The sequence below is a fragment of the Geospiza fortis genome, unplaced genomic scaffold, assembly GCF_000277835.1.
Source record: "Geospiza fortis unplaced genomic scaffold, GeoFor_1.0 scaffold215, whole genome shotgun sequence".
Lineage (NCBI taxonomy): Eukaryota > Metazoa > Chordata > Aves > Passeriformes > Thraupidae > Geospiza > Geospiza fortis.
The window spans coordinates 13,372-24,091 of record NW_005054573.1 but is presented as its reverse complement, the minus strand read 5'-3'; the positions used below and the strand labels follow the sequence as shown (position 1 = coordinate 24,091).

At 47.5% G+C, this 10,720-nt stretch overlaps 1 protein-coding gene across 1 annotated transcript in view; it reads left to right on the top strand.

Annotated features, from left to right (window-relative positions):
* LOC102036781 (store-operated calcium entry regulator STIMATE-like) overlaps positions 1–10,720 on the top strand; it is a 19,587-nt gene extending 8,867 nt beyond the window's left edge. The window contains exons 5-8 of the mRNA XM_014310702.2: positions 1,568–1,680; positions 2,708–2,791; positions 3,767–3,883; positions 10,073–10,720. Of these exons, the coding sequence (XP_014166177.1) occupies positions 1,568–1,680; positions 2,708–2,791; positions 3,767–3,883; positions 10,073–10,186 (428 nt within the window). The 3' untranslated portion in view covers positions 10,187–10,720. The remainder of the gene's footprint in view (positions 1–1,567; positions 1,681–2,707; positions 2,792–3,766; positions 3,884–10,072) is intronic.

Sequence of the window (10,720 nt, the reverse complement as noted above, 5' to 3'; positions counted from 1 at the left end):
TTCAAATGCAGGAAGCATACAACAGATGTGTTTGTTTTCCTGTTTTGTTTGTACTCAGAGCTCTGATGGGTGCTGATAATGTGGGGGTTCCTGGGAGAATTGGTTTGTTTTGGGGTATGGGGTAGAAAGGTTCACTGGACCCAGCGTGTGTGCCAAAGGCAGCCAGGCACCCCAATCTATTGGGAGAGGCTTTGGGGAGGATCAGAGCCTCTCTGACACCAGCCTGTGCTGCCAGCTGCCTCCAACACTGCTCCCATCTCCTCCCAGACCACCCATTAAGCTGCTGCCTGCCAGAGAGCAGAGATTCCTCTCTCCAAAATCTCCACAGGCTCTGCTGGGTGTGCTTCCACATAACCTTCCTGGCTCCCTGTTCCTGCCTTCCCTCCGTGCAGTTCCTGCTGGTTTGGCTCTCTCTGCTTGCTCTCCTCACCCCTGCACCCTCAGCTTCCCTCCTTCCCTCTCCTCCTCTTTGCTTCCTTCTCATGGCTTGAGCAATTAAGAATTTGGGTACGAGGGGATCCTGCCTTGGACACTACCAGGATGCCTCTGCTTTGTAGCTGTAGCCTTGCAACGAGGCAGGTGTTTTGGTATGCTGCTAACAAATGCCAGAATAAGGACAAATATACCTAAAAACCCATTTTGCACTTGCTGGGAAGCTGATCCCCACAGAGCTGGTTGGGCATCAGCTCTTACCAAATCCCAGCATGTGCTGCTGGTTTTTGTGGCCAGAGGTTTTCACTGGTGTTGGATTAGCATGCCTGTGCAGACTGCTGGTGTTGTTTTCCCCTGCCACATCTCAGAATTGTGCTGAAAAGTGGTCAAAAATCTCTCAGCCTGCTGCCATCTGACCACATCAAGTGTTGGCATCTGTCTGTGCCAACTGCACAGGCTCCATTGCGTGGATGGAATCCCAAATTCCAGGCAGATTATGCTGGGAACAAGTGCTGCCAGGGGTTATCTTTGTCTGTAAGTGGTAAGAGGAAGTGCTGCAGCTTTCCTGAGCCAGATAGAGTAGCTCAGTTTTGCAGAGCTGAGATATTCTGGTGAGCCAGGGGAGGTGATACCCAGCTGGCAGAGGGCTGAAGCAAGCACATGTAATAGATACAGAACCATTATTGTTGTTAGCAATACAAATATGCTTTTCCTTATTTCTTGGTGAGTGCCCCGTTGGAAACATTCATATTTAATTAGCATTGATTCTTTTTGAGTGAATTGCTTTAAAAGCTGGGGTGATGGAGCCCCTGTCTCTTGCTCAGACAGTATCACATAACCAGCCCTTCACTTCATCAGCACAATGAAATAATTCTGTTCAGGCCTGACAAGTTATGCTGCTTGTAGTGAAAATGGTGACTTGAAATTTTCAAACTGTTTCTGGTAGCTGTGTGGGTAAGGCTTGGCAGGGAGCACATTGCAATTTATATTTTTAATTATTTATTTGCATTTATTTTATAGAAGAGTGTGCAGGTACTGACTGGTCCTTGTAGAGAGGAGGGTCAGTATCAAGCATGAGGCAACTTTTCTGTCTCCTCCTGTCCTCTGTCCCAGATTTAATATTCTGTTTTTCCAGGTGACCCTCCACAAGCTGCTGCCTGGATTGGCCAGTGTATCCTCTACTTGCTGATAATGGTTTTTGAGAAGACTGTGATTAGCCTTGTCCTGCTTATCCCTGGTTGGACAAAGGTAAGCAGTATTTTTCTAGCTGTAGCCGTTGTGGTTTCTTTTTGCTTTGCCTGATTCATGGTTCCCATTATTGAAGGCCTTTAATCCTCACACTTACTGACATCACTCTGTAATCATTAGATATTACTTAAATTTTGGGAAACATGACTTTCATAATGGTTTGGCTTCTGGTGCATTCTCATGCTAGTCAAAAGCTAATGGAATAATGTTTTAATTTTCTTTCCCATTCTTGGAAGGCTAAAAAGGGCTGGACTGGCAGCTGAGCTCCTTCAGTTCTGCCAGAGGATTTCTATGTTATTCTGTCAAGTCAGTCCATGATGGTGTTTTGTGATCCTGTGCTTAAACTGGGGGATTAGAGATTAATTTGAGAAGTGCTATATGAGTAGTGTGTGTTCTTTTCCTGCTCAGCTACTTCTGTATGCCAGTTTAGCCACTTACCTGTTGGCAGGTAGGTGTGATGGGTGTAAAAACCAAATTCTGAGAGTCAGGGGTAACTCCAGCTTGGAGTCCTCTTCCAGCAGGCTCTGAGGTGCCAGGCACTGTGTGTAACTTGACTGAGGAGTTATCTCCAGCAATCTGGGAGCATTTATCTCTTCAAGGGTTGCCCTTCAAACCCAGTAGCCCACAGTGCACACACTTGGATGTGAACTTCTCCAGCAGCACCAATCCAGATCCAGAGAAGCTGCTGGACTCCTTTCCATGATTACTGCTCGTGGCTGGTGTCCTTGTTCTGCAGATGAGCTCCAGGGAGCCAAGGGAAGTCCCACCAGCTGTTGTCATGGATAGTTACACTGAAAGACTTGTTTCTGTACAAAATCATGTGCTTGGCAGCTGGGCTAAGGGAATATCCTGTGTCATCTTTTAAGAGCTGGGTTGAAGCACAGGATGCAGAGCTCTGGCTGCTCATGTAAGAAGACAAGCAGTTTTCATCAAAGATCTTGCAACAGAGCTGCTGAAATAATGCTAAAGTGTTTTAAATAATGTTCTAAATAATGCTAAAGTGTTCTAAATGTTTTCTCCTCTGCAGCTTCAGCAGATCCTCCTGGGTTACATCCCAAACCCTCAGCTGGAGCTCGTCCTGGTGATGTTTGTTGTGCCTTTCATAGTCAATGTAAGTGGTGCCTCTGCAAGTGCTGGGTGGATGGTTTGGAGATTTCAGTGCACCCTCATGGGAATGTGCACAGGGACTGGCTGGGGGCAGCCTCAAAGTGCCTGGGACAGGGTGCAGGGGTGTGCAAAGAGGTCTGTCAGTCACAAATCTGTCACTGCCACAGTCTCTGGTCCCAGTTTCCTTCCCTCTCTCTGAGCTGCTGTGGGGCTGACTCTTCACCTCTTGGAGTAAAGCTGGGTCTCCTTAGGTGAGAGCTCATCTCAACAGCATGGGGATGCCCATGCAAAACACTTTAATGTCCTATAGGATGGCTTGTGACCTTGACAATCCAGTCATTGGCTGGATGTCAAGATTGTATTACAGCAAGACGAGGTGCTCAGGGTTACCCAGAACTGTTGTTCTTCTCAAAACTAGTTTGACAAAACCTCTTGAAAGCTCAGCTCTTTCTTGGTTCCCCTGATTCTGGGTAATCCTTGAGCTGCTGCTAAGGTGGGCAGTGGGAACAAGGTGTTTAACGACTCAGATTCTCCCTGGGCAAGCAGGGAGTTGAGCTTTGAGCTTTCAGCTCATCCCATGCACGTTTCAATGGATGCAGCGCTGGCAAAGTTGGATTGATCTGCCTCTCTCCACCATCCCAGGCTGCATTTCCACATTGGAAAGAGAATTCTGGTCCTCAGAGAACTGACCAGGGACTGGTTCAGGCAGATGAAGCTTGGTTCAGGGGTTATGTTCTGGTGGAAACTCAGCCTATTGTGCTTTTATTTAATCTGGAAACAATAGGACTTGAGTAAGAAGGGACTTAAAGAATTGGACTCATCCAATCCCCATGGACACAATTGATGCAGGGCTGGTTTGGATGTGAGGCTGATCAAGGCTGGATGTCTGGAGAACCCAAGAGGAGAAGAAACATCTGTGATTGATTGACTCTGCATTTTGGTCTCTGCCATCTGTTGATGTAACTTCTTTCCCCCCAAGGCCATTATGTTCTGGGTTGTGGACAGCTTGATCATGAGGAAATACAAGCAGAAGGATGCCCTAGACATCAATGGATCCACAGAAACCCCTCGGGCCAGGAGGACTGAGGAATCTCAGGTAAGACCAGGGATGCAGACTTGTGTTTCAGACCAAAATACAAATTTGTGCGGTGGTCTGTGTGTTTCACCACAGCCCTGTGACAGAACATCACATTGCCTGGACCTGGGCTGGTGTTTCATGGATGTGGGTGATCACCTTGCAAAGTCAAACTCACTCTAACCATGAGCAGTGTGACAGCCCAGGAAATGTTGCTGAAATACTGCCCTGGATGATGACAATGCCTTGGTGGGATGAGCTGCCTTCTGCACTGATCTGTGTGTGCAGGCTAAAACTGTCCCTCTGGGCTTTGCTATGTTTAATTGTAATTAATTTTGGCTGGGAAGAGCTTACTTTCCTCTCTGTAATTGTTAGCATCCCTTTTAGAGGGCAAAGCTTAGCTGGGAATCCTATTTTTGTCATCATTTGGTATTTTGTATTTTTGGTATTTTTTCAACCAGATTATTGTCCCTTAGCTGGAAGAGGCTGTGTTTTGTGTAGTCTGTGCCTGACAGTTGAAAATTATGGTGGGGGAGGAAATGCTGCAGTTCCAGCAGACTTTGTGCTTCTTAATCATGTGGGGTTTGTTGGGTAGGTGTTGTCTACTTCTCACTGACCTTTGGGCAGAGTCCACACTCTGAGTCCTTGGGAGGAATTCTCTTCCTTCTCCTGGCACCCAGGCCTGGTTTCAGTGTGTTCTGTGCACAGCTGCTGATATCCTGCAGCTCACTGGTGAGACTTACCAAGGTATGATAATTTCTGGCAATCCCAGCCTGGCTCCTGGAGGAGCTCCTATGCCAGAATTCAGGATGAACAGAAAAACAGAAATAGCTCTTTCTCTCTGAGAGTTCTTTCATAAGGAGTAACTCAGCTCTTGTGCTCTCCACTGGAACACTGCAAGTGTCTGGGAGCTCTCTGGGACAACATGAGGGGCTGTGAGGATCAAGCCTGAACATATTCCCCCTCATATTCTCAATATTCTCATATTCCTCCCCATATGAGAGAGGGAGGGAAGTGTTGTGATGCCCACTTCAGAGCTGAAAAAAAATTGAAATTTACAGTCCATGACCTGCCTTTGCTATTGGGGCAGCAGGAGCACAAACTGTTTTCCCATGTCCTGCTCTACTGTATTTAAAGTCTGTGGTTAAACTCTCATTTCAATGTGGGAGTAGAAGCCTAGGGTCTGTTCTTGCCTCCTACCAAGTGTATAGAGACTAAAGAACATCAGTGACCTTTAGTTTTCCACTGAAATTACTTATTCCCAACTTATTTAACTGGTGAGTGGCTCTTTCAGTCATCTGGTAACGTGAGCCTGTCCAGCAGCATAAAACACACACAGCCTTAGCTTCAAAGCTTGTTTTTTACCTTTGCCAAATGAAAGCTTCACTGCAGTGTTCACTGTAAAATATTTATTGTGAAATGGATAACTGGAAGGAACAATACCTGCTAATTTCCAGGTGCTAAGAAATCCTCTTCTGGCAGGTCAACAGGCAGGAGATCTCAAGCAGTGGAAACAATTCCCATGATCTGCCACTTTCTGTCAAAGGTTTCCCTCACCTTCCAAGGACCTGACTGCTTTTCTCTGAGGACTTCAGCAAGAATTCAACAATGTGCAGGTCATCTGTTCATCCTGAAACCTCTGATCCATCACTGCAATACCAAGGGACTGGTTTCTCCTTGGAGCAGTCTGTAGGGATTGCCTCCTTCATGCTCAGGCATGTTCCTGTGCCTCTGGCCAACAAATATTTTGGGCAGAGAAGGAAGTTTATGAAGAAATACAGAAGTGGGTGACCTGTTTTCCAACTCTTTCTTGGCACTGGGCCTTGAGGAATAGCCTTAAGCTCCTGCTTCAGGTGTCATCCTCTTAAGCTGTGAACGGCAGATCATGTTTGACTGGCTGAGCCCTACAGCTGGCTTGACAGGAATTTAGGCTCAGAAGCAGAAAATGAGCATTTGCTGGGCTTGTTGCTGCTAAATCACCTGTTCAAGTAGGGGAATTTCAGCCCAGTGGAGGAGGAAGGGGGGGCTGAGCAGAGCTGATGTGTCCCCCAGGTTTATCAGGGTTCATCGGGGCTGTCTCGCTGCAGGTGCCACCAGCTCCCAGCTCACTGCTGGCTTCAGTTTCAAACCTCTGCCTGTCTCACCAAGGCAGTGTCATTATTGTCACATGAACCAGCAGTTTGTGTTTGGAGAAGGAGGGGCAGAGATGGAAAGAGCGGGCTGGAGTTAACCTGTTAGAAGCCCACGCTCTCTGCTTTCCCCAGGGGCAGCAGGAAAGCTCAGCTCTGTGCTTGGCTTGGTGGAGCAGCCAGAAGAAACCCAGCAGCAGCAATCCTGGAGGGGGATTGTGGCCTCCTGGAGGAGGTTGTAGCCAGGTGGGGATCAGTCTCTTCTCCCAGGTAACAAGAACAGAACCAAAGGGAACGGCCTGAAGTTGCACCAGAGGAGGTTTAGACTGGATATTAAAGAAAATTTATTTACTGAAAGGGTGGTCTCAGGCACAGGCACTGGCTCATCCTTTGGTGAACCAGAAGATGAGCTTTTATTACTTCTTTTACACTGAATGGGATAAACTCCCTCTTATGGTTGGAAGAATTTCATCCTTTTTTCCTTCCACATCAGTCTTAAGCTTTGTGTTGTTTCATTCCCCTGCCCTGCCTTGTAAATGTTCATGGAGTAATTTTTTTTTCCCCTATTGTGGGATAGAAAAGGATCTCTTGAATGCCAGTTTGCATCCAGTGCTGTTCAGCCTGGGGAAATTAATTCATCTGCAAGGCCCTTATTTTTGCTTTGTATGTGTCCTGCCCTTGACCCAAGGCTCTTTTCCCTTGCCCTTGTAACTCCCATGAACTTCAGATCTTATCAGTGATTTCTTTGTTTCCTCCACTCAGGAAAACAAGTCAGTTTTAATAATGTTTTATTAAATCTTTTTTCAGTTGTTTTTTTTTTTTTCCCCCAGGGAGGTGGATGAGTTTCTGTTCCTTTCCTGAAGGCTTACATTTTTAGAGACAACCCTTAAAGCAAAAGTCCACTAACAGTGGTACTTGTGAGAAAAATTAAGGTGAAATCAGAGGCTGGAAGGAAAGTTAATATACTGCATGAGGGCCTGCCTTTGGTCAGGGTGGAGTTCAGCACCTGCCCTAATTCCCTTTTTAAGGAACTCTGTATTTTGGCAGATAAACTCTGTATTTTGGCACTCACTAGATGAAGATGCTGATAGACACCAATACAGTGCTGCTTACTTATATTGAAACACTTAGAAAGTCCAAGAGCAAGTTGGATTTGCTGAGAAACAATTTTATTTTTGATTTTTTTTTGATTTTTAATTAGCTCAAACTCGTGGTGAACTCAAGTGCCAGGAAGATAAATGGAGGTGGACATGGAGGTGCTTCTGGAAGGAAACTGTCCCACCTCACAGCCCTCCTGACTGGTGGCAAATCCCTCTGTGGAATGTGAGGTGTTTGAGGACTGCTGAGTGAGACAGCAGCACATTGTCCCAGGATGGGAAACCATGTCCCAGCTGTGCCACCAACCCTCTGTGACCCTGACCTGGAGGCACCTGCGGAAAAAGAGCCTTGTCCAAGCTGTTCTCAAAACTCCCAAATTGGAGTTGGGCTTGCAGATGGTATCTGAGGCTGTGTCCTGTGGATGTCTTGGCAATGAGGTGCTCTCTCATGGTGCTGCTTCCTGGGGAATTGTGGAGAGGTTGCTGGTGTAGCTTCCTGCAAGTGAGCTTTTGGGGCATGGGTTGGACTTGATGGTCTTGAAGGTGTCGTCATTCTGTGAATTCTGTGCAGTGTGTGGTGGGCAGGTGGCAGCCTGGATGGGTCTGGATGCACAGATCACTGTTTGGCTGCAAGGGGATTTGAGTTTTCAGCTGAAATAACCAGCTCAGCTCCGGCAGGCCCCACAGCCAGCCTGTCAGAGCTCAGTGAGTTCACAATGCTGCCTGTGAGTGAGTGATTACACACACATTTCTTCAGCTCCAGCAGCATCACAATATTCATGTGATAAACAGAGGAAATCTTCACGTGAGAGAGATGGAAATTTGCCAGTGTCTGTCTTGAACCAAAAGGAAATTCCTTGAGACCAATGAGAGGGACAAGAAGAGAGGTTAATCCGCTCTGCTGCTGTCCTTTGGGTGTCTGACTGTGAGGAGGAGGAGGATGGAGGAGCTGGGGTGTGTGTGAGGGTGGGGAGCAGGAAATCTTCCCCTGCGGCTCTGCTGCTGCTTTGAAGTCACTGACTCACTGGAGTTGTGTTTTTCCTGTTTGGTGGTTTTGTTGCTGTGGTGACTGGCCCTGTGGTGCTGCCTGAGTGCTGACAAGTGGAGGGCATGTTAAATCACAGCTGTGTGTGGAGATGCAGATAGGAGTGATTCCCCCTGCTCCTGGTTTTGTCCAGGGGATCCTGAGCTCTGTTGGGAATGATCTGTGTGTGAGCACTGGGCTGGAAGTCCATGAAAGTCCATCCCTTGACTTGGGTCTTGGAGCTGGAAAGCCGCTGCGTCAGGCACAGGGAGATTTCATGGTGCCAGTGCCGCTTCTCTTGCTCAAATGTGGCTGTTTGAGGAGATGGGGGTGGGATGGGGCTCAGCAAACAGCCTGGTCTGATGAGGAGCAGCTGAGGGAACTGGTATGCAGGAGAAAATGAGGCTCAGGGGTGACCTTGTTCCTCTCTGCAGCTCCCTGAAAGGAGGTTGTAGCCAGGTCTCTTCTCCCAGGTAACAAGAACAAAAGGGAACGGCCCCAAGTTGCACCAGATGAGGTTTAGATTGGATATGAAGGAAAAATTCTTTACTGAAAGGGTGGTCAGGCACTGGCACAGGCTGCCCAGAGAAATGGTGGAATCACCACCCCTAGAATTTTTGAAGAAGCTTGTAGATGTGGTGCTGAGGGACATTTAGGTTTACTGGTGAGCCTGGCAGTGCTGAGTTAATGGTGGGACTCAGCCTGGAGGTCTTTTCCAACCTTGAGGATTCAATGGTTCTAACCTGTCCAGCCATGAATACTATCCATGCACACTGCTGGCTGGCTGGGATGCCAGCCATCTCCTTGATCAAATCCAGCCTTTTTCCTCTTCCAGAGGATGTGGCTGCCCACATGTGGCTCCATCTGCATCTTGGAAGTGCTCCAGGCTGGTGGCAGCCAGTTCAGAGCAGCCCATGGTAGCCTCAGGTGTGGAGTTAAATGCTGAGGGTGTAGGGGTTCCTTTGGATCCTCCAGCAAGAAAAAAAAAGTGGTTTTTTGCCTCAAACACCAGTGAGAGGTGTGAGTGCTGTGCTTTGGCTCCCACAGCTCAGCCTGAGCCAGGAGCTGCTGTGCCAGGTGGAAATGAGGTGCTGCCAGGCTAGGACACCCCTCCTGAGCTGGCTCCATGGCTGAGGCTGAGCCTGCAGCCCTGCTTGCCCTTCTGCCTGAGCTGTGGAGGTGACAAGCAGCTGGGGGCCTGGGGAAAGGTCTACATGAGGTACAGTTGTTCCCAAAATACGTGGCCTCGTTTTTGTGCTTCTCCACTGAAGCTTCAGCCAGGCCTGGACATCCATGTGTGAGTTCTGTCCCATGGGGATCAGAGCCTTCAGCTGCCTGTTCTGCTCTCAAGGAAGGGGCTGGGACACCAGATTGTTGTGATTTCTGTGCCCAAATCTCTTTGGCTGTTGTTGGAGAGATGGTCTAGATGACCTTGAGGCCTTACCTATCTGCCAGAGTGCAGCCATGATATTTTCTGAAAAATCCTTTCCTTAGGATTTTTTCTCCTGAGAAGCTGAGAGGCCTCAGGAACAAAATGGAAACAATGGTTATCTGCTGCTGTGGAATGCAACAGGTGCATCTGTGATTGGTGTCATGTGGTTGTTTTTTATTAATGGCCAGTCACAGTCCAGCTGTCTGGACTGTCTTGGTCAGTCTCCAGGCCTTTTTGATCATTCTTTTCTATTCTTAGCCAGCCTTCTGATGAAATCCTTTCTTCTATTCTTTTAGTATAGTTTTAATGTAATATATATCATAAAATAATAAATCAAGCCTTCTGAAACATGGAGTCAACATTCTCGTCTCTTCCCTCATCCTGGGACCCCTGCAAACACCACCACACCAGAGAGGATTGGATCTGGCAGCAGATCCCTCTGTAGGAATGTCTGACTCGTTCAGCAAGCAGAATTGAGAAGCTCTGAGACCTTTGACTCCATCAGCATCTGTCTGTTCTCCTTTCCAGGTGTTGCTGTCTCCAGACATGGATTTTGATCAGTCTGAAAGCGACCAGGATATTCCAGGGCTCTGGGGAACCAACCAGAAGATGAAGCAGCCCAGCTACCAAGTGGTCATCTGACAGCAGAGGACAGCGGAGGTGGAGGAAGGAGCAGCACTGTGATCCTTGAGCTGGCCAAGGAAGGGCAGGGTGGGGAATACTGGGTGACCCTTGTGGATCTGCAGAGATCCTTTTGCCTGCCTCATCTTAGAGCTATCCTGCAATTGTGGGTGCTGTCTGTGCATCCTGAACAGGCTTGAGCAGTATCTGCTTTACCTCTCTGCCCCACACGCAGGCACGTTGAGGTTGGGGATACAGGGATGGATTTTCCCTGGCTGGACAACTGGGTGTGACTTTTTTTTTTTCTTTTGTCAGGGCTAGAGACTGAAATGAAAATATTGTCTGGTTTTTTAATAGAAAAAGAAAGGAAAAAAAGCTCTATTCTGTAGTACCTGAACTGTGACACTTTTATATGCACAATGCTCAAAAGAATTGGTTTGCAATATGTATTTAAATGTCTTGAATTGGGAAGCTTGTCCCAGTGGATCTGGTTCTTTTTACTGTTTTATAAGGAATCCAATAAATCTTTGAGCTAAAATTGCTTCATAGATTAAA